The sequence below is a fragment of the Rhinolophus ferrumequinum genome, chromosome 24, assembly GCF_004115265.2.
Source record: "Rhinolophus ferrumequinum isolate MPI-CBG mRhiFer1 chromosome 24, mRhiFer1_v1.p, whole genome shotgun sequence".
Taxonomy (NCBI): domain Eukaryota; kingdom Metazoa; phylum Chordata; class Mammalia; order Chiroptera; family Rhinolophidae; genus Rhinolophus; species Rhinolophus ferrumequinum.
The window spans coordinates 5,131,763-5,154,415 of record NC_046307.1 but is presented as its reverse complement, the minus strand read 5'-3'; the positions used below and the strand labels follow the sequence as shown (position 1 = coordinate 5,154,415).

General features: G+C 57.2%; 1 protein-coding gene across 3 annotated transcripts; it reads right to left on the bottom strand.

The window, feature by feature from the left end:
- Positions 1-6,367: 6,367 nt before the first annotated feature.
- PDLIM7 (PDZ and LIM domain 7) lies at positions 6,368-21,738 on the bottom strand. 3 transcript variants are annotated; one of them, XM_033096697.1, is made up of 13 exons: positions 21,619-21,738; positions 20,552-20,658; positions 16,851-17,002; positions 16,746-16,776; positions 16,205-16,323; positions 15,425-15,561; positions 15,228-15,264; positions 14,137-14,198; positions 13,749-13,986; positions 12,615-12,795; positions 7,035-7,155; positions 6,832-6,947; positions 6,368-6,688 (listed from the first exon to the last, which is right to left on the bottom strand). In XM_033096697.1, exons 2-13 carry the CDS (start codon positions 20,645-20,647, stop codon positions 6,602-6,604), a joined length of 1,377 nt encoding a protein of 458 aa, XP_032952588.1. In that variant the 5' UTR covers positions 20,648-20,658; positions 21,619-21,738; the 3' UTR covers positions 6,368-6,601. The 3 variants fall into 3 exon arrangements, with proteins under 3 accessions (XP_032952588.1, XP_032952589.1, XP_032952590.1); XM_033096698.1 differs by lacking the exon at positions 16,205-16,323 and adding an exon at positions 15,823-15,839 and having other exon boundaries at positions 6,370-6,688; XM_033096699.1 differs by lacking the exons at positions 6,368-6,688; positions 6,832-6,947; positions 7,035-7,155; ... (1 more) ...; positions 13,749-13,986; positions 14,137-14,198 and adding an exon at positions 14,614-14,972.
- Between the last annotated feature and the right edge of the window lie 915 nt (positions 21,739-22,653).

Below are 22,653 nucleotides of genomic sequence, written 5' to 3'. Positions count from 1 at the left end.
CCCAGGGAGGTGATGGAACCTGAGCTAACTACCTAGTCTAATCTGGGAGACGGTTCAGCTGGGCCTCTGAGTTCTGAGTTGGCCACAGGAGGAGGAGAGTAGCGTGTGCGTTGATCTCCAGCAGTGGTTCCCAGCGCTTTGGAGTAAGAAAACCCTCTTAAAACTCAAAAGCGTTCACAGACCCCTGCCTGTGCCCACTATGCCCATGGACCCCTGGCCCTAGCAGTTTCTCCACAGCCCCCACTTGGAGCAAGGCCCAGGCAAGGTCACTAGGATTCTGGGGTGGGAGGAAATCCCATGACAGGGCTGAAGGGGAGATCTTGGGTCTCAGCCCCTTCCTGCTTCCTTTGACTTGTCCCAGCTCAGAATTCCTCCCACCTTCCCCTCCCTGGCCCCCTTCCCAGCCTCCTGCTTGCTCGATTTCACATCCACAACACAGAAGCCCACATGCATGCTCTCCCTCAAATTCCTGCCTCTTTCCAGCCACGCCCTCTTTACCATCTATATTTTTATATAAGCTCATTTTAGAATAGTTTTAGATTCATAGAAAAATTACAAAGATGGTACAGAGAGGCCTTGTAAGTGGAACCAAGAGGGTCGCCTGCTTGGCTGCCCTGGAGCCCAGCCCTTCTGGTCTTCTCACCCTTCTCCCTCCACATCTTCATCCTGTAATTTGTATATCTGTAATCTGTCTCCCCCTGTCTCCGTTGTTCTTGGAATTGCTCTGGCCAAGGTCACTAGTGACCCCTAAATTGCCAAATTCGATGGTCCTGTCTTAGTCCTGTTTCTTCGACCTGTGGGAGTGGGGTGACCATTGATCACTACCTCCTCTGTGACCCTGCCTCCTTTTAGCCCTGAAAGCCACACACCCCACTTTGGTGGGTGGGTGCTGGGTGCTTACTTGGCGGTCCTCCCACCAGGACTTGGTGTCTATTACTCTCAGCACTGAACACCTTTTAAGCCACTAACACAGTGGTCTCCCCACCCCCAGAGAGTGAGCCTCCACAACACCCTGGGAGGCTGGTCCAGTGGTTTCTGGGTCCCCAGAGTGCAAAAGTCAACAAAGAGGGAGAATTCAGTTCTGAAGCTGGTCACTTGCTGTGTGACCTGGGCTAAAATGCTTTCCTTCTCTGAGTTTCCTCTTTGATAACATGTTGTGAGTGACTGGATGGAAGCTTGGAAAATAAGAACCCCTCCCTTCCTTTTCACAGCCTGGCCCTCCTCCCCCCCACACCCACCTTCCTATTCTGTGCTCCCCACACATCTCAGGGAAGGCTTCGAGGATGACACATTGGCCTCAGGACTATTTTTTAGCACAGGCTGGTGGAGCCTTCTCTGCCCTCACCCTGACTCTGCAAGTTCATACCAAGCACACCTTCAAAAATGCCCCCTCATCCTTGCAGGTGTGGGCCCTGGCACTGGGCCGGCCACTTTCCCACAGAAGCTCTGCTCCTCACAAGCCAATTGCTGCCCAGATCTTGCTAATCCACGGACCTTGCTAACCGTGTGACCTTAGACTCACTCCTTGAACTTCTTTGTCTTACTCGTTTCCAGCTACAAAATGGGGATGATGATGATGGTACCTACCTCATAGGGTCTGTTTGAGGATGTTAAAACAGTATCTAGAAAGTGCTTAAAATGGCAACTGCACATAGCAGATGCCATTGAGATGTGGGCTGTTATCACTATTTTACAGATAGGAAAGCTGAGGCTCAGAGAGGAGCAGTGAGGCCCCGAGGCACACAGTTGGTGAGTAGCAAGTCTGGATGGGAACCCAGGACTGTCCCACATCACGTCAGTCTACCACCTATTCTCCCACTTCCCCTTCTAGCACCCCCATTTCCACATGTAGGGGCTAGCCTGGCCTGCAATTTAGTCAGAGGTAGTTCCTCAGGTTACAGCTGTAGGGTCTAAGGAAAAGTCCGGGTGCAGGAGTCCTGGGCATGGAGGAAAAGTGCCCAGTGCAGTGGCTGTCCATGGTCAGGCATCCCTGTTATGTAAAACTTCCCAGGCCTGAGAGACTGAAGAAAAAGGCTGACAACTCCAGCATTATATCAAGAGTTTATTAAGAGAGCTTACATAAGAGGCACATCTTGGGCGATGGCACTGAGGTGACAGGGATGTCCTCCAGGCCACGTGGCAGGCACAAAGGGTTATATAGGACAGGACTGGATGGATGGGGCACCGGGGTGTGACCTGCCCAGATAATGGGAAAATGCTTCCCATGCTTGGGGGGCGGGGTGTGCAGCGACCTGTTCCAGGAAGGAGCAGGAGGTGGGACACATGGGAGGGGACCATGGGACAGTCTCTGAGGGGATTTATGGGAAGCAGTCTGTTCTGGCCCGGATCTTGTTGGATCTAGCTCGAGGGTCTCTCCTCCATAAGCCCTACCCTTGTCTTCCGGCTGATTTTTCCACTACAGGCTCCAGAGGGGAGCCTGTGTTCCAGGCCCACCGGTCAGACCCAGTGACTGCTTCAGGGATGGACACATGACCCAAGTCAGCCCAATGGGCAGCAGCCCTGGGACTTTTGCTGGAATCATTGAGAAAGCCTCTACTGGGGCTGCTGAGCTGGCAGGATGTGGGTCTGGAGCTGGTTGAGGGGTGTCTCCCCAATAATGGGGAGAGCCGCCTGAGAATACAGCCAGCACTTAGGAAAGCAGTGCCCAGAGATGGAGACAGCAGACAGACTGCTGGTAACACCCAGAGTACCTGGTCCCACCAGATCTGAAGCCGTTAACCTCAGTTAAATGAGATAAATTCTCCCTGTTTCTGCTAAACTAGTTACACTTGCACTGAAAGAGTCCTTCTTCATCTACCTAGTAGCGGTCATTTTTATCAGTGGCAAGGGAAATGGGTGAAAGCTGAGCTGACCTAGTCCCCCAGGCTGAGCAGGAGACCCAGGCCCATCCCGGGGCGCTCCCTGACCACTCTGTAGCTACCCCACTGCATGATCTCCCCGGGGTGGCCTGACTTCCTGAGTCCTCCCCAGGCTCCCAGCGAGCTTCTTCTTGTCCTACCAGGGCCCCTGGAACCCTACCTCCCCGTTATGCCCCAGCTGGGGAGGAGCCCTACTTCCACTCTTGGTTGGCTTTGGACTCAGGCCCACTCAGTCCTCCCGGCTGCTCCCTGCTTGTATGGGGCTGGCCTCAGCTGCCTTCCCATAGCAGGGCTGCATGGAAGGGTCCACAGGGTGGTGTGTACCTTGTATGTGTTCCAAGGCCACGCAGGGCCTGGCACTGAGGAGGCAGCAACAGAATCATCAGTTCCTGCCTGTTCTCTGTACTCAGTTCCTCTCCCTCTACCGCCTCTCTCCCTGCTGACTTTGAATGAGCTCTAGCTGCTCTGAGCTGGAAAAAGCCCCTCTTACACACTGCCTCTCCAGTTCCCACTCAGCCCCCTGCCATGGGCTCTGCCCCTTTAGCTGGGGAGGCTGCACTCTCCAAGGGCGCTAATGGCTTCCCCTACCTGACACAAGGACATTTCCCAGTCGCCACGGCTTCCACCCACACAGCCTCGCACCCCAGCTTTGGAACACTGTGATCCCTGCAGCTCTGTGATGGGGGAGCAGCCAGGAGGCGCAGTGGGGAGCACTGCAGCCTTGAAGCAGCAGACCCAGGCCACTCTGGCTGGGTGGCTCTGGCCAGGTCACTTTCTCTTTGAGCCCCAGGTCCCTCATCTGAAATATGCACTTAATGACATCTCTGTTAAGTGTGTTTCCATGATTAAATGACATATACTCTTTAAGTGATTGCTCTGTGGGTCCCAGCAGAGGCAGCCGTTCGGAGCAGGTACCCCGTGCTTGTTTTTACTTCCATCCACGTGAGCACCTCTTTCCTGAGGTTTAGTCCCCAGCTCTCTGCTCTCCATCCTCCTTTCCCCTTACATCCACCCTTCTACTGTTTCCCTGAAAATAAGACCTAGCCGGACCATCAGCTCTAATGCGTCTTTTGGAGCAAATATTAATATAAGGCCCAGTCTTAATTTTAGGGTCTTATAGTAAAATTAAGACTGGGCCTTATATTAATATTTGCTCCAAAAGACGCATTAGAGCTGATGGTCTGGCTGTCCTATTTTTTGGGAAACACGGTATGAGCTTCCCCTTCTTCACCCACCTTCCCTTGGCAGACACCTCCCAGTTTCCTCCCGTCACCCTTCTGGGCGCACAGGTGTAGGGCTGCTAGTGGTCCTCCGGCCACCACAGCCCAGCCTCCTCCGAGCTGTCTGCACTCTCTTGTCTACACTCTCCTTCTACATCCTCACCACCTCCCCCTTGTTCCTCTAACTCTGGCAGCGGCCCCAACTCTCTGCTAAACTGATCTGGCAAATATCACCTTGTTGCGAAATGCCATGGGGACTCCTCGGCCTTATCTGCCTGGTTGACACTGTTGGCAGGTTCTGGAAACACTCTGGCTGAGCCGGCTGCCCCGCCCGACCACCTGGCCCCCAGTTCTCTGGCTGTCCTTGCCCTCTGGCAGCTCCTGCTTTCTCTGCCCAGTACTGAGATGTTGGTGCTTCCTGGACTACCTCTTCATCTTGGGGCCCCAGCTGTGCTCACACTGGATTTGACCTGTTTATTCTTTTTTAAATAGAATTTTAAAATCTGACTTAGTTGCCAACATTAAAAAACCAGACTTCACATGAAAGTCTGAATCTGCGGACAATGTCGATAAACTGGCAGATCTGGCCACAGCTCGGCATTCCCGTGTGGCAGCCCTTGGCTGAGGCTGAGGGCGGCTGCCCTGGGAAGGTGGGGGAAGCCTTCCCCACAACTCCCATCATCCGCCCTTGTGATCTTGTTCCCTTTTATCTATGGAAACCCAGCGTGGACCGAGGGCTTCACGGTTCAAGAGAAGTGGGAGAGAGTACATTTTTTGTGGAAGTGAAAGACACTGTTTAATATGCCAGGGATATCTAGGCTGAAAGAAAAACACACTCCACCTGCTTTCCTCCTGGGGTGACCTGCCTGGGCCAGCTCCCCAGCTTTCCCTGGGCATCAACTACAAGCAGCTGTGATGACTGCCCCCCACTTGTCCCACACTCTCCAGAACTGAATCCAAGGTGAACCCAGACTTCAATCTTCAGCTGCTCCCTGAATTTGGTTGAGAGACTGAACGAGGTGCCTGAGGGCCATTTGTTGGCCATCCACTATGCGTCAGGTAGTATTCCAGACTCTGGCAAGACACGATGAAAATAACACAGGAAGCCCTGCACCCATTTCCCAGAGTCCTCAAGAGAACACAACAGATCCTTCTCTTCTCTTAAAGGGGATGGGCCCCAGGACCTGTTGAGAACGTCAACAACTTCAGATGTCCATGCCAGGGAGCCCGAAGGACAGGTGGTCAAGCAAGGCGTGCTCAGTTGTCCGGGCCTAGTTTGGCCCTCTCCTCAGTCCCTCTCCAGTCCAGGCCTGGGATGACAGGCCCCCTAGGGTGGTGGATGGTACCAGTAAGAAGCAAGAGGCCCTGCATCGATGGGGCCAACACCAGTCGACACGCATCAGGGTACCCGGCGGAAGCCAGCTTCCTCGCGGGGCACTGACTGGTGAATGGGGCTGTGCCAGTCAGTCCCAGGACAGTGCACCAAGCTTCAGGCCTGGCTTCTGGCTCAGTGGCTGTGTGATCAGATCTCCTAACCTTTCATTTACAAAATGAGAGTAACTGCAGACATGGCCCAGGGTTGCTCGGAGGATGGTATAAGCCAATGTCGGCAACAGCTGGTATATTCCAGAGGCCGAGCAAACTCGCCTGCCTTCCTCATGTCACCCCTCAGCTCCCTCAGACCTGTCACTGGGTCCCATCTCTGCCATGTCACTTTCCGCTCCTCTCTTCCCCTGGACCCTACCCCTCCTCCCGGGCTCCTTCCCTGTCCACCCAGCTCACAGCCAAGGCTCTTTCTACAACACAAGTCTGAACTGGTTGCTTCACTATTTCAAACTCGTCTGTGCCCTGACTCCCCCCCCCCCCCCACCACACACACCTTGCTCTCAGGAGGCAGTCGCAGGTCCTCAGCCTGCCACTGTGGCATCCCAGACCCTGGGGGCCTCCCTCTCCATCCCCACCTTCCTCTGCAGCAGCTCTCTAGCAGACAGATGGCAGCTGGTCCCTCCGAGTCCCATCTCTGCACATCACCCCAACTCCTCTTCTCCGACTTCCACACCAGGCCAGACCAGGCTCCCCTCACTTCTGTGGGCATCTGGGCCCAGCACACGGGATCCCCCTTCCTCTCTTCCTGCTGACCATGAGCCCTCCAGGACCTTTTCACAAGTACCTCCAGGACGGTCAGCCCTAGGAAAATCAGCTTCATCTACTCTTCTATGTGCCTCAGTTCCCACCATTCCTGCCAAGTAGGGCGAAGTACACACAGGACACAGCTGGATACAGGTTTATTGTGGCACTGGATGTGAACAGGGGCCGGTGTGGCCAGCACCGATTTGTGATGGTGAAGGGAGTGGGGGGAAGTGAGGGGAGTGGGGCAGGGCTCAGGGAACCCCAGGCTCGGGCCAGGAGTTGGGATTGGGGTGACCTTTGCCAGCGCTACCCAGAAATCTGAGACGATGACCCCTCCAGCTGGGCAGCGGGGCAGCAGTGGGCTGCAGGGGCTCAAACGTGGGAGAAGGCGTGGCTCTTGCAAAGAGGCTTGTCCTTCTTGGAGTAGAAAGTCTTTCCTTCCAGGTTGATCTGACATATCTGGGGACAGCCAAGGTCCAGTCCCTTGGGGTTGGGGGGAGGCAGGAGAGGCCCCTTCCCAACCTTTCATGAATCTAAGAGGCAGGTGGTGGGTGAAGAACACAGGGCACTGGGGTGGGGCCCGAGTCTGAGGGGGCACTCACTGCGCAAACGAAGCATGTGTCATGCCAGCTGAAGCCCAGTGCCTCCAGGAAGCGGTCCCCAGCGTCGATCTTGAAGTCACAGCCCCGGCATTTTGTGCCAAACATCTTCTCATAGTCTGGGGGAAATGGAGGCAAAGAGAAGGGGAGGACTGGGTTCTTGCCCGCCCTCGCCCCGCCCCTTTTACCTGGCCCTGCCCCCTTACCTCGCTCGCAGTAGGGCGCCCCTTCCTCCATGTAAAAGGCCCTGTTCCGAATGGGTGTCTTGCAGGCCGTGCAGGTGAAACAATGCACATGCCAGGTCATCTTCAGGGCGTGCATGATTTCCTGGGAGGAGGCAACAGTTACCTGGCAGCTCAGTCCCCGCCTTCCTCTCCAGAGCAGGGGACACAGGGAGGTGGGAGGTGGGCCGTGGGCCCTGGGCCCTCTTCCTTCGCATCGTAATGTTATGTCCGCACACATCCTCCCTATTTCCACCCGGTCTCCCCGTGATGTCCACCGTGTCTCTGACTTGCCATGTCCAAAGCTCAGCTCCCAATCTCCACATTCCAAACCCCATCCTCCCACAGCTGTCCCCGTCTATTTTTGGCAACTCCATCCTTCCATCTGCACAGGCCAAATTCCCCTTTCTCTCACACCCCCCGTCAGTTCCACCAGAAAATCCTTTTGGGTTCCTCTTCAAGAGGCACCCCGATTCTGGCCGCTTCTCACAGCCTCCCTAATTCGGGATATGAGCCTCAGACATCTCCACACAAAACCAGCTTCTATGCTCCTTCCTCTGCTCCTACTAAGACTAATGTCACACGGGCCAGGCCACATCCCCCTCTGCTCCACATTTCCAAACAAAACCCAGAGTCCTGTGAAGGGCCCAGCGGCTAGCAGGTCTGGTCTGTCCCTCTGCTCCCCGACAGTTTCTCGCCTGTGTTTGAAGTACCAGGCACCCCATCTTGGGGTTCCACACCAGCTGTCCCCTTTGCCTGGATTGCTCTGCTGGATATTTGCAAGCCTCAGCCCTTACCTCCTTCAAATTTCTGCTCAGATGTCACCTTATCCATGAGGCCTACTCTGACAACACCGGTTCATACTCCACCCCGCCTTCCCAATGCCAGGCTCCCAAAACCTTTAACGTGCACTTCCGTTCCCCGTAAGACGCCTTAGTAACATATTACAGGGAATGTTAACTGGTAGGTCTACTGCTCATTACCTGCCCACCCTCCCCCACCCCCGCCCCAATGTAAGGTCCTGGAAGGCAGGAAACATCAGCTGTCCTGTTATCTCCCACCAGAGCCTGGCCCTGGGGGTACTCAAGAGTTCTGAGTTGACCTGCTCCACTGGAAGAGGTTGGAAGCAGAGTCTCAGCGGCCCCCACCCCCACCTCCGGCCAACCATGGCAGCAGCATTCAGACCTGGAGCAGGCAGAGGGCAGTGTGGAGCCTTGAGGGGGGTCAGATCTGTGGGTTCAGCTTTTCTTCTTGGCTGGGTGGGTTGGCCATCAGCTTTAGCCTGACACTTGGTTCCTTCCTTTGTGAACCGGGAACCTAATCCTTTTTGGCAGGATTGTCATGAGGAGGGCCCCACGTTTGAAGCTGGGACTCCCAGACCCCGTGCCTGCCAGGGCCAGGTGGTATACAAGATAGGGCAGGGTGGGGACTGTCATGGGGAGCAGCTATCCTGCCTGTAGGGGTGCCGACTGGTTCATTCAGGAATGCCTGGCGAGCTCAGGTTGAAATCTATGTGCTAAAATGAAATCTGATTTTTAAATTCTGGCCCTTCACTTAAAAATGACAGTATGGACCAAGTTAGACCTAAGTGTGGGCAGCATCTAGCTCTCAAGATGGCCCACTCGTGCCCTGTACAACATGTATGTCCCATCTCACATACACCACACAACCACCCTGGCCAGGACTTACTGCCACCCTCATTTTAGTGAGGTCCAGAGAAAGGAACTTGACCCAGGTCACCCAGCCAATGGATAGCAGAAATCGGTTTTGTGCCCACATCTAGCTGACTCTTCTCACTGCCTAGAGTTGCCTCTTTTCAAGGAGCAAAATGTTAAGGTGAAGGTCAGCTGTCTGCTGGTAAGACAGGGGCTTGGGCAGGCCGCGAGCTGGGCCCAGTGAGCACATGGCAGGGAGGCAGGCTTCTGACAGTATTCGCAAGAACCTGTGAGACAGTTATCAATGTCTATTTTACCCCTCGTTTCCTAAACCTGTTTGCCTCTCCCACCCCCATTGCCCCAACCCTGGCCCCAGCAGCTCGCTGAGGCACACCTGACTTCCACCAGCCGCAGCTCCAAATTCCTAACACGGCCCCTGCCGCCTCTCCCGCCTCACCTCACACTTTCCCAGGTGTTGTCTTGTGACACAAGCTATTTCCTCTGCTTGCAGCACTCTCTTCCTGATCCTTCTCCAAGTTAATTCCTACTCATGTTTTAAGTCAGCTTACAGGCCACTTCCATTCACTCCTTCAAGTGTTGACTGACCACCTTCCCTGGTCCAGCCCACGGAGTTCACATCTCCAGAAGAGATGGGACAAAAGGACTGGGGGGTAGTGAGTCTCTGTGGGGTATCTGGCCTGGTGGGGAAGGTGGGCATCAGGGAAGGTATTCCTGAGAAAGTGATATTTGAGTCCCAGATGAGAGGGAACGAGGTAGGAGTTCGAGGGCTAGTGTTCCTGGCAGACGAGTCTGTGCACAGGCTCTGAGGTAGCAGGGGTGGGGCAGAGTGGGGAGAATGCCACGTTGGCAAAATGGAATAGCATCTGTGGTTGGATTACTGGGATGAAGGGGTCTGGTGGTGAGTGGGGAGCCTTGAGAACACAGGGTCCCAGATGGTCACCAGACCAGGATGGCTCCCCCCTCTAATGTGTCCACACCCTCCAGAGTTTCTCTCCAACTCCACTCACAATGTGATCACCCTGTGTCTCCCCATACTCCACACTGAGCTCCAAGCACAGGCAGTCCCTAGCACCAGACGCAGGAAGAGAACAGAGCTCATGGCAGGTTGGGGAGGTCATCCTCCTGCCCCCACTCCAATGGTGAGGTGGGGGTTCCCTAGGCTGTCAGGCTCCAGAATCCCTGCAAGAGGGGTAGCTGAGATTTTGGGGCCACTCTGTGGAATCACTGGCCCGGGCTGGGGCAGGAGCAGGAGGAGGGTTTGGCATCAAAGCTTACTCCAGGATTCAGGAGCCTGCCTGCCCTGCGGCCCTCAGGAGCCAAGCCAGCTCCTCATCTATGGCTTGGGTGATAACCCTGTCCCCCAGGATTGGGGGTGCGGGAGGCAGGACAACAGAACAGTGTAATGCAGGCAGAACAGTAGGGCCCCTACACCTGAAACTAATAAAAAAAAAATTTAGGACCTTGATCTGTAGCAAACCCAGATGCCCAGTTCAAGGGGTCCTGGGATCCAGCCCATTCTTCTAGAACAGTCCAATAGGGTGTGGCCTAGGTTGGCAGGGAACTGGCTGTGATCTTGGGCAAAATTCCCTCATCTGTAAGATGGGAATAACCAAACTGACTTCAGAGTGGGACTGTGAAGCGGGGTGCCTACACACAGTAGGTGCCCCACATAAACTCACTATAGTGACGAAGAGTGTGGTAATATCCATTCTTCCATCTAATGATGGAACCCCCACTTTTTGCTGGGTACATGGCTGTCCAAAACAGACTGTATTTCCCAGCCTCTCTTGTAGCTCAGTGGGGTCATGTGACTGAGTTCTGGCCAATGGGACGGAAGCAGAGGGCTGGGTGGCAGCATCTTCTAACGATGGCTGCCATGGGCCTTCCATTCCTTCCTCTCCTTCAACTTCCTGCTGGCTGGAATGGGAAATTTTGGCTGAGGTTCCAGATGCATGAACTGTGAGTGGAAAGTAAGCCTGTGTTGAGAATGGCTGTGCAGCAAGAGGCAGGAGCCTGGATCTGCCTACCAGTTCCAGATGCCCACCTCTGGACTTCCTTAGGTGAGAGATAAGCTGCCAGCATTTTGAGTTCTTCACCACTCGTGGTCAAGGTAACGCTCACTAATACGAGTATCACCACAGAGTTCTCCGGCCACACCTGGCAGCTCTGCCTCTGGATCCAGGACTAAGGAGAAGCATGAGTGGCAGGAAGAGCCCAAGCTAGAGTCAATAGGGCCTGAGGCTCAGCCCTCCCACTCTGTGCAGCCTTAGGCAGTTTGTGCCTGTCTCTGTGCTTCATGTCCATGGATGAACAACAGGACCGCCCTCGGCTTGTCACCCCTGCCTGTTCTGTACCCTTTCCCCTGGTTCTGGCCTCAGTCTGACATCTTCCATGTCCCCCTCCCCAGAGTGAGCTCCTGGGGCAGGACCCACACTTGTCTCTTCCGAGGTGTCCCCAGCATGGGGCACACTGCCCACACTTAACAAAGAGAACGAATGGGGGAGGTGGATGGCCTGTCACTCTTAGCCATGACATGTGCTGATCTAAGTTCCAAGCCTGACTCTGATGGCAGGTTGGTGGCACCACAGGAAACTTGGCCAGGCTATGTTGTGTGGATAGCCTCAGTGGGAAGACTCGGATTTTGAATCCCAAGTTTTTGAGTCTGCATTTTTGGCTTTGCCACTTAATAGTCCTGCATCCTTCAAGCACATCAAGTGATCTCTGAGTCTCCTATTTTTTTCACTCACCAGGGGCGCAGACACTGTGGACCAGCCTCTCAAAAGTCTGTCACAACTAACTCCCATCTTCTCTTATGGAGCATGGAAGCCAAATTACTGGGTTTGCCCTGTGGCCCAGGGGTTCAGAAGGTAACAGTTCCAACAATGAGATGTAAGATGCACGTTCCTTTCTTCCAGAGTTAAAAGGCAAAACCTCATTAAAAGAATCCCATTTGTCCCTTCCGCTTCCCTCCTGTCTGCAACAAGAATATAAGGCTGGGGCTTGAGCAGTCATCTGGTGACCATGATAGGATAAGCTTGGGGACAAAGGTCTGCATGCTAAGCATTTGGGAGCAAAGAGGCAGGCAAAGACTAGAGGCATTCTTGAGCTGCTGTTCCAGCCCTGGAATCTTTATAATTTAAGTATAACCCCTTCTGCTTAAATCTCTACAGTGGGCTTTTCTGTTATTGCAGCTCAACGCAACGTCACTGACACAGCAGACACCTCTTATTTTGGCCTGACCGGAACTTACTTCCCTTCTTCGGGGAACATCATGCTAGTTTTAATTCAGGGAACCAGTCCTCCCTCACTCTCAGCCTGTGGCTCAGGTCGGGCTACCCGATTCCCACTCCTGGAAGGGTGTCACCCAGGCCTGACCAATCAGAGTCACGGGGCTTGGAGTCAGATGGGCACGTGACTCCAGCCAGGCCAATGAGCAGCAGCACTGGGATGCTTGATGCATCAACAAGCCCAGAAGTGAAGCCCTTGTTCACTCTGTGATGCTAAGCTGCGGAGATGTGACTTGGAGTCGCTGTGGCTGTATCTTTGCCACCTTCTAGGGAAAAGGCAAGCTGGGAATGAAGCCAACACAGATGAAAATAGAGGTAAGGGGTAGAAAGAGTCCTGATGACCTCAGGACCTTCAGTAAGCTGGATCTGAAGTTAGTGCCCCCTGTGCTTGTCAGTTATTGGAACCAATACACTTTTGTTATTCAGAGGATCCTGGCTAATGCAAAGTGGGGCCAAGAGAGCAGCCCATTCATTATTAGGCTGCGAAGGATCCCAAGGATTTTTACCCACAGAGAGCCCCCAGGCCCAGGAGCTGCTCAACCACACTCCTCAATGCATCGGGGTCAGACTTGCATTCCTGCCCATCCACCAGCCCCACTCACGCCTGCGATCTTCTTCTTGCACTTGGCACAGCTGGGTGCATAGCGCATGTCATAGCAGGGTGGGCAGAAGATGGCACCCTTCTCCTCGAAGAAGCCGCCCTCTTCCAAGACCGTCCCACACTGGCTGCACACAAACTCCTCAGGGTGGTATGCGTGGCCCAGTGCCACCAGGTAGCGGCCCCTGAGGGGGAAGGGAGGGCAAATGAGGTGGGGACTCCTGGCCCGAGCCCAAGGGGGTTTACTGAACACCTATTCTGAAGCCTGGAAGGGAAAGTCCATTCTCCCCATTTCCCAAAGAGAGGAAAAAACAGGTTTAGGAGGTGACTTACCAAGTCACAGTAAGAATAATGAAGCTGCATTGCTTTGTGACAGGAAATGAGGGAGTGGGGCAGTATTGGGACAGGGCGGAGGATTATAGTGGGTGGGGCTGCTGCCTCGGGTCTAATTAGCTGAACCCAGGGAACCAGAGCCCTGTGGTGCAGGAGGCCCTGAGTACCACTGAGCCCTGATGACCAGTGGGTCCTGAGCTGACCCTGGGCCCACCCTGTCCTACCTGCCTGTTCCATCTGCCAAGGTCCCAGATAAATGGGGGTACTCTGCAGAGCTTCAGAGCTGACAGCATTCGAGAGCAGGGCTAGGGCTGAGAACTCGGTAGGCTCCAGAATCTGGTACACCGACTCTGGGGGGCTGTATGAGTCTGCTGGGCCCCGGGGAGCAGTACAAAGGAGGGGCCTCTGGCCTGTCTGTTCTCAGAACAGAGGCTTAGCAGAGACATACCGAGTGAGCAGGAGGGAGAGAGGTAGAGGGGCTGGGAGGGGCAGGCCCTTCCTTGCCTGAGAGAAGCAAGCCTAGGGGTGCAGCTCTGATGCGTCATTGGCACTTCCTCCATTTCAACGGGGCAAATGCTGATAGAGGCTGAGTGGGGGAAAGGGGGAGGGGGGAAGTGACGCAGGATTCAGAATCTGAGGACCCAGCCCGGGTCCCTACCCCCACTCCAACTGCAAACTAAATCCCGTCCTGTAGCAGCAGCTGAGATGAGTGGGGAGAAAGACGGGGGAGTAGAGGCTGGAAAGACACTAGGACCAGGAGTTAGGACAGGGAAGGCCCGAGTAGGAAAGGAACAGGGCCACCCACCGGATGACCTTGTGGCACTGGTGGCACACGGGAGTCTTGCCATTGCTGCCACCACCCCCTCCTGTGCCCCCTCCAGCAGCCGCCTGCACGATGGAGGTGCGGTTCTGCAGAGGTGTGGGTGTGGCGGGTTGGCTGTGCCGGGTCAACACTGTGCTCGTCTTGTCTGGGGCGTAGCGCTCAGCAAATGCAGGGTCCACAGCCCAGGGTGGGCGGCTGGTGGGGCTGGGGGTGGTAGGGCCTGCCAGGGCCAAGGAAAGTGACTCTAGGGGTGGTGCCCAGGGACCCCAAAGGACAGGGGGTAGAGCCCAGGGCAACTTGGACGGGCCTGCCACCCCCACGCCCCTGTGGCTACCCACCCTTCCCCAGGCCCAAACCCACTCTCTCTCACCAGGCCAGGGTTCCTGGGGTGTAGCTGAGGCTGGTACTGGGGCTTCTGTCCTGGGCACCTGGCTGCGAGATCTGCTATTCAAGGCCCTGCACAGCTGGGGCTCCTAATGTGGCCCCACCCACCAACCTCGGTCCTGCTAGCCCCCTGGGAGATGCCTGGGTGAATGAGAACTGCTGGGCTGGACTCCAGGTCCCACTGGGGTAGGAATGGATAAAACAGTTTCCCCTAGCCAGGTTCCAGCGGGCTGGTCTATTGTACAGGGCTGGGAGGTGGAGCAGGGCTCTTGCTTCTGGGGCAGCTCTTGGGGCCCCTTCATTCCTGAGAGATCCAGCTCTGATGGCAGGGTCTCCTTTGCCAGGTACCTCCTTCCACTGAGACCCAGAATGGCAGGGCTCACACTGGGTCTGAACCATCTAACACTCCCACACCCAAAATACAAACCCAGCCCAGAAAGACAGAAGACAAGCAGAGAAAGCCGGGCTGAGAGTGTTTATTTCCATGCCTGAGCCAGCACAGACCTGGCAGACAACAGTACCAGAGGGCAAAGAGGGAAGGCAGTGGCAGACGGAGCCAGGCCCTGTGCCAGGCAGGCAGCCAGGGCCAGGATAGCAGGCAGCTCAGTCCAGGGGCAGGAAAAGGGTGGGTCAGATAGGCAGAAGCTGCAGGCACCAGGGGATGCCCTGGGCAGGAGGAACAGAGAGAGAGAGGCAGAGAGGGCAGCCAGCCGGTGAGTGCCAGGCTATGACTGCACGTTGAGCACGTGGGCAGAGCGCTGGTGGTGCCAGTCCCGGAGGCGGGTGTAGCGTGGGCTCTGCAGCTCCAGGACATACTTTTCCCTGAGGGGCAGAGAGAGGAGGAGGAAGTAGAAGGAAGGAGAGATGCAAGGGAGGAAGGGAGGGAAAAAGGAAGGAAGGAGGGAAGGAAGGAAGGAAGGAAGGAAGGAAGGAAGGAAGGAAGGAAGGAAGGAAGGAAGGAAGGAAGGAAGGAAGGGTGGATAGCCCTGGCTGGGGACCCCCAGGAGCAGACACAGGCTGGTGGCTGGAATGGGAAAGGAAGGACATGAGACAGAGGTGCTTGTGCCTATCTTTTACCTTGACTTCTTCAGGTGCTCCTCATCCGGGTCTTGCACTGAGAGGGCAGAGGCAGGCATTGACCAAGAGAAGACAGAGGGCCACCCCAGCCCTGAGCCCTGGCAGAGGGTCACAGGGTGCGGAGCGGGCTCCAGATGAGCCCATACCCAGGCTGGGGGCCAGGAGAAGAGTCTGCCCTGCCCTGGGCTGCCACTTACTGAACTCGGTGCCTGTGAGGTGGGCGAGGATGCGGAAGGAACGGGACTGGCCTGTCCCCGGCCGCGGCCGCCAGTCCTCCGTGTCTTCCATCAGCCGCTGCTTGCTGGCATCTGGGACCAGCGGTCGGAGCGGCTGTCTGTGGGGAGGGTGTGGCTCAGAACCTCATGTTGGGGGTAGGCAGTGGGGGCAGCCCCTCCCTGGAATTGGTACATGTGGGCGATGCTGGTGGGAGAATAGGGAAGGGCAAGGCTGGGACTCTGCTGGGTAGATGGGGGGTTGATAAGTGGGAGGGCAGGAGGGCAATCAGGGTGAGAGGGAGCCAGGGCAGGGAGGGGCCACCGCCCAGAGTGCCAACAGGAAGGAAGAGAGGAACAGGCAGAGGAGGGGGCTCACTGACTTGTCAGGGGTCTGCACCTGTGAAGGAAATAGACAGATGGGACAGATAAAGGAACAAAGGGACAGACACAAGGGAAGAAAAAAGATAGCAAGGGGTCAGAGTGGCCGGGGGCAAGGCTGCACTGAGTGTCTAGGGCTCAGTGGGCCCAACACCCCAAACCCAGGCGGCCTCTGCTCGGTGCTGTATGACTCCCAGCCTCCAACAGGGCAGTGCCTGGGCAGGAGCCACACCCTAGGATGGCCCCTGAGCCTGCAGCCAGCCGCCAGGGGTCACTGCCACACAGTGCTGGACAGCAGGCTGGTGTGCAGAGCGGACAGAGCAGCAGCGGGTGGAGGGACAGACTAAGGACGTGGGCGGTGGGTGGTGGGCAGGCGGGACGTACCCATTCTGCTGCGGGGCGCTGTCAGCGGGCAGGGGCGCCCCGAAGGGCCGGGCCGTCTTGTTGAGGGAAGTGCTGGGTGCAAAGGTGTACCGCGGGGGGTCCGCGGCGGGGGCCAGGGCCTGGGCGAAGACAGATCCGGACACGGTGGGGGGCAGGGCAGTACGGGCAGGTGGTGGCAGGCCTGAGGGGGGTGCCCCCCCTGGTGCGGAGAGGACAGAGGCACTCCAGCCCCGCCCCCACACATCTGGATGAGGCTTGGGGAGAAGGGGCGACTCGGGTTTCAAGGGGCCCATTTGAGAGCGATGAACTCAGCCCATGAATGCGGCTTGTAGCACAGGCCAGCAGAGGCAGCGTGGACAGACAGGCAAACATGCGTGGTGCCAGGACCGTGCGGCAGCCCCCAACCCAACTCCCCGTCCCCGCCGCCCCACCTCTCCCCGGTGCTGGCTTCTGCCCTCTACTCCCGGCCAGGGATGGAGGTACTGAGGCTGCAAATCCAATCCCACCCCACCTGCCCAGATGGCCCAAGCCAGTTGCCTACCTTCTGCGGTTTGCTCTGAGCTGGCTGAGCCCTGGAGAAGAAGGAAGGAATGAGCAGGTCAGGCCTGAGGGTGCTCCACCCGCCGGTGGGTCACAGCCCGCATACCTGCTGAGACCCAAGCTGAGGCGCTCCCCGCAGGCTCGGATCTTGTTCTGCGCTTCGATGTGCGTGAGGCTTCCTGCATTCTCACCATCGATGCTCAGCACCCAGTCGCCCACTGCCACGCCGGCCTGTGCAGCTTTGCCTCCAGGAGTGAGCTGTGGAGAGACGGGACACAAGACTGCAGACCAAACTGAGGCCAACAGTAGTCAACCTGCCCAAGCTGCCGACTTCCAGAACCCAGAGGCCTCCTCATTCAACATATTCTGGGCAGCTGCTGGATACCAAAGCGATCTGGAAGGGGTGTGTCTCACCGGAGTTTCACAATCACTGAGCTTATTTAGTTCTTCACCTCCGTGAACCTCCCCACATCCTAGGCTTCTCAGCTCCGACCACAACCGGCCCAGGCTGTTCCACCCACCAGACATGCCCTCTGGTTTCAGCACGTGGCAAGCTCCTTCCTGACAGCCCTGAGTACTCTCACTGACCTCTTAACACTCCCAGCAACCCTGTCCTGGGGCCCTCTACGGGGATCTGCCAGGACCCGCTGAGCGCCAGGGATAGGCCCCCGTCACCCCCAGCTCTCAGTGAACAGCGCCTGCCTGGAGGGGGCCCGTGGTGTCAGCTGGGGCTTCGGGGCTGTAAATGAATGTCATCCCAAGCGTTCAATTGCCACATCACCCATTCTTCCAATCCTTCAGGCTCGGGTTGGGGACCCCTGGCTACTGGGGCAAATCACGGGCAATAGTAGGCTGGAAGGAATGATGTCCCCCAGCGTGAGCTGGGACCATCAAGGATCACTTCTGGAAAGTGCTGGGCCTTGGTGAAAAGAATGGCACGTGCTGCCCCGGAGGTGAGACAGTCCATTTATAAAGGCCTGAAGGCGGGGGGGGGGGGGGGGGGCCGCGCGAGGAACCAAGATTGGGCCTTGAGGTTGGAGGGGCCATTAGCAGTTTGAAGGCCTGGGGTAGGGTTATTTCCCAGGTCCCTGATAGAAGTGACCTCGACAAACCCCACTGGGCCCTGCAAGACAGAGTGGTGCTACTGTTCACGGCTCTAAGCCCCCAGGGCTACCCAGCCACTTGACAAGAGTGGGCTTTCTGTGGGGGAAGTGATAGAAGAGAGATTCATACTTCACAGCGGGGCAGGGGGGGAGTGGCGAAGTGGGGGTACAGGCTACGCACAGGCCCAGGAGGCTCCTCAGGTGGGCCCATGAACAGAGGGACCAGATTCGAGAATGACAGCACTAGGGCAAGAAAGGAGAGATGGGTTTGATGGCTCTATTTCATGCTTGAGAGGTAAGAAGTATAAGACAGGGTGGCTCCTTCTTCACCTGCTAAACAGTAAGAATTTATGGAGCACCTAATATTGCCACATACTGCCACTGAATTCTCTAATAACCTTGTGGAGTAGTCTGGGATTATACCCATTTGACACACGGAAAAATAGAGATGTTAAGTAACTTGTCTCAAGCTGCTCAGCTAGCAAGAGGTAGGGCCAGACCACCTGTGCTGAGGGGCCCAACTCAGAGGTTGGCCTACCTGGAAAGACTCCCTGACCCCCTGGTTGGGTTTGGAGCCTGGATCCCCTATCTCACCTTTAGTTCAATCTAACCCCTTATAATGGACATGGGGAAGTGACGCCCTTCAAGGGAAGTGAATTACTCAAGGTCATAGTGAGTCAGTAGAAGGCAAACCTGGTTCAGCCACTCCCTACCCACAGGCTGGCTCCTGGGAGGTGGGGGCTGAGACTGAGGTGGGGGTCCTGGGGTGGGCAGGAGCAGCTGGCTCCCAGAGGGGGTGGGGAGTAGGAACTACTTCCTTCCCAAGAGTGGGAATGAGGAGGATAGGAAGCACGTGAGGGGTAGGGGAGTGGTCAGAGCGGCGGAGAGAAAAGCAGGAGAACTAGGATAGTAGGAAGGGATGGTGACTGGAGAGAGAAGCAAGGAGGCCAGAGCGACCAAAGAGGGGGAAAAAGCCAGGGGGCTGGACACTGCATGAGGTGGGGGGTGAGTCAGCCTGAGGGCTCCACTGAGCAGCCCAACCCCCCAGTCCCAGACGTTACCTCATCTCCCAGGCCTGGGCCCACAGCCAGCCCTAGTCCCTCCCTCCATGCTGGGGTCAGGGGAGAGGGAGAGAACCGCCCCAGCTCATAAAAGACCACCCCACCCACCCACCCACTAGGGCCCAGGTCCAACTCCAGGGCTGGGCTCAGCTAGTGGTCCCACCCACATGCTAGGGCTGCTGACAAGGGAGCCAAGAGTGCCCCCAAAAGGCCACATCTGAAAGTACACCCCCCAGACCACTACATTGCCCATCCCGTCCAAAGAAGAAACTGAGGCTCAGATGCCAGCCAAGGCCTACAGCTCCCCAGCCACACTAGCCAGCAGTTTCCCAGGGAGGGGGATATAGGACAGGTTTCCAGGGCTGCAAGGCTTGAGGATTGTACAGGGGTGTGTGTATGTGTGTGTGTGTGTTAGGGGGACCACTGCCCTTAACTACCCTGCTGACCGGGCAGTTTCCAGGGGAACCCCTCGGAAAAGTCCCTGGGAAAAACGGTAACCAACTCCCTGCCCTGGCCACCAAGCCCAACTCCCACAGACCTACTCCACCTTGGGGCACCTCTAAGGCTGGGCAGTGCCTGGACAACCTTCTGGCCCCCTCTGGGCTGTGCTTGCCCTGGGCTTCCTGCCAACAGCTGCCTGCCCACCAGATGCCTGGGTGGGCCTCTCTGGACAGGCGGATGTGGGGGCAGGAAGTCCCCACCCCCTCCTAACCCCCAGACTAGTCAGACTCCAGCCCAAGGGCTGACCTCACTGTGCCTAGGTAGGCAGTTTGTTCTCTGTGCCTTACAACTGGAGCCATGGACTGGTAGTCACCAGCTGAGGCACCCACTGATGGGCTTCAGGGGTCCAGGCCTAGGCAAGCCTTTTTGGGCTCTGCAGACTATAGCCACCAGTTAGCCATCCCAGTGTGGGGCTGCATTCTTTGGCTTATAAGGCAATCCCCCTGCCACAGGGAGGAGCCAGCCCCCAGCTCCGCCCCCACCAGGGCAGGCTCTCAGGAGCTGGTCAGAGCCCTACACCTCATTCCACACCCACTAGGGGTCAAAGGTCACTGCATCCAGTAAGGGACCAGTGGGTGGGGATGGAGGTCCTCACATAGGCTGGAAGACCCACCCGGAGTCCTACCCACAAACTGCAGCTATCCTAGTACCTTAATGCCAATTCCTGCTTGACCATGGACTCAGAAAGAGCCCTTCCATCTCTCAGCCCTGAGTTCTCATGTGGAAAACCACGATAATAATGGCTATTTCCTGGGTGGCAAAGAGGTTGAAGTGAGATCCTGCAGTCAGAGTGCCCTGCCTGGAGCCTGGCTCCAAGTATTGCTCCCTCAAGCTGCTCAGACAGTTCCTAGAGACCTCAGGTTCCCCTCCTGCAGAAAGGGCACCCCTGGGGCCTCAGAGGTGGCCCCAGGAGCTTCCTGGAGTGGCATCAGATACAGTGCAGTGCTGGGGAAGTGTGGGGGCTCCTCTTCCAGTAACCCAGTTGGGAGTCTTCATGGCAGGTGCCCCCCACACCTCTGGACCCGGATACCTCCTGGCCTATTGGCCCTGGTTCACTCCTGCTCAGATCCCTCCCACACTCCCCATACACACTGGAGCACCCAAAGACTCCTGAGGGAGACCCTCCCCCAACCTAGGCTTACCCGGGAGATGGAGAGGGGCACATTGAAGTCCTTGCCTCCCTGAAGCCGAAAGCCCCAAGGTGCTGGCCCCTCGAGCACCACCTTGAAGGAATCCATGGTGCCTTCTCCTGAGAGGAGAGAAAGGTGAGTGGCTGGTATGGTGGGTACACAAGCACGTGCAGCTCCATACACCAGCCTTGGACTGATGCCAGGCAGGCAAGGGCAGATGCTGAGCACACCCAGGGCACAGGTAGTCAGGCTCCTCTCCTTGTCAGGTCTGGCTGGACTGTTGGCTGGCAGGTCTCACTTTGGAAAGACAGGAACAACCCCCCTCCTCCAGGGACTGTTGAGGGTGAGCAGAGCCCGCATCTAGCTTTTAGGTTCTTTTCATCCAGGAGTGGGCGGCAGAGCTAATGTGGCACGGCCTCCCCCCAAGCCAGCCTTGAGTTTCGTTCGGTGGGGTGAGTCAGGGGCCGGCGCTCCTCTCCCCCGCCCCCAGGTCCCAGCAGGCAGGCCGCGGCTGGAGCCTGCTCGGACTATATAAGGCGTGTAAGCTGACACTGTGCAGAGAGCCAGCCGAGGGAGCACCCGGGGGCTCGGGACTCCGGGGGGAGGGGGAGAAAGGGAGGGGGCTGGAGCGGGTCCTAGCCATTCCGGGACCAGTCGAGCCAGGGCGGGACCCCTGGGCGCTGGGGGTTGGGGGCGGGCAGGGGTGCGGCCCTTGCGGAAATCGGTGGGGGTTGGGACCCCAAAGCATGGCCAGGAAGGAGATTCATCCTGGGGCTCAGTGGAAGTGGTGCCTCCCACACAGGCCTGCTACATCCAGACGTGACTCAGTTTCCCCCTGGTTCCCCTGCCTGGGCCCCACAATATTGGACAAGTCCCGGGGGCAGGAAGCAGGGCAGGCGCCAATCGGCCCCGCCGCAGCCGGCTTCGCCGCAGGAAGGCGGAGGCGGAGGCGGGGTCGAAGGCAGGGGCCCGCGCCCGCGGGAGGAAGCTCAGTGCTGGCCACGACCCCTAAAGTCCTCTGTGCTCCCTAGCAGCCCCCTCCCTGGCCCAGCCCAAAACTCCCGCGCGGTCACCGGTACCTGCTCTGCCCCTCCGGGGCGCTGCTCGGCAGCGGGCTCAAAGGAACCGCGTTGGGACTGGCCGAGGTGTTCTGACCCCGCCCCCGCGTCCGCCGTCCGCTTTGAGACCGCGGAAGGGGGCGGTACCCGAGGCCACGCCCCATCGAAGTCACGCCCCCTACTGGCCTCTCCGGCGGTGGGAAGCTCCACCCAATCCTTCCGCCCCGCCCAATCACGAAGTCCCATCTCGCTTTGAGCTGGAAAACACAGCCCGCCAGGGTCCCCTCGCCGGAGCGGGGTCTGGGCGGGGTCTGGATGGAGTCTGGGCGGGGCCTGGATTGCGGTCTGGGCGGGGCCTGGGCTTCGCGACGCCGCTCGCTCAGCCCCTTGCGCCTCCTATTGGTCGACTGAAAAGAAAGCCGCCTTTGGAAACAGTCGTCTCTGAAACTTAATTTCCTCCTCGGAAAAATGGGACGATAATGCTCGTTTCACAGGGCCGCCGTGAAGACAAGCATTGTTTGGCGTAAGGCTCAGCCATCGGCGGCTGAGGGAATTGGTGGGGGGCACACATCGAGTTGGTGTCAGTTGAAGGGGGAACAGGGAAATTTGAAGCTATGTTTGCACAGCACTGAAAGCAGAAAGCAATGGTAGGAGTGGGTGGAAGTAAGAGGAGGGGCCCCTTGGCTGGGCCCTGAGCCTGCCCTGTGACCCTGCCCTCTGACCCTGGTCGGTTAGCACGGCTCAGGGTTGGCCCCACACTGTCGAGGTGGGATGTGTCCTGGTACTCCGTTCCAAAGCGGGCAGCGCCTCCAGTGGGGGTGTCAGAGTCCCCACTTTGCTCCTCCGTCCCTGCTCAACCTGGGCAGCAGCGTAGGCGGAGAGGAGGAAATTGAGCAGAGACCGGGAGTGTGCGGGTGAGTGAACTCAGCTCCTTCTAGGACATGGGCACTGCAGTTCGCCCCCTTCCGCCATCATCTCATTTCCCCCCTCTTGTACATCATTCCCCTCACTACACAAACTGCTGTACGAGTCTCGTGTTTAAAGAAATCCTCTCTT

Bases quoted from the DNA above. Each gene is read 5' to 3' on its own strand.
- PDLIM7 (XM_033096697.1), bottom strand. From the start codon at position 20,647: ATGGATTCCTTCAAGGTGGTGCTCGAGGGGCCAGCACCTTGGGGCTTT. The intron at 16,777-16,850 runs GTATGCGGGCTG...CTTCTTCTCCAG, and splicing joins CTCAGCTTGGGTCTCAGCAG to GGCTCAGCCAGCTCAGAGCA. The intron at 15,562-16,204 runs GTACGTCCCGCC...CCCTCCCCACAG, and splicing joins AGCGCCCCGCAGCAGAATGG to ACAGCCGCTCCGACCGCTGG.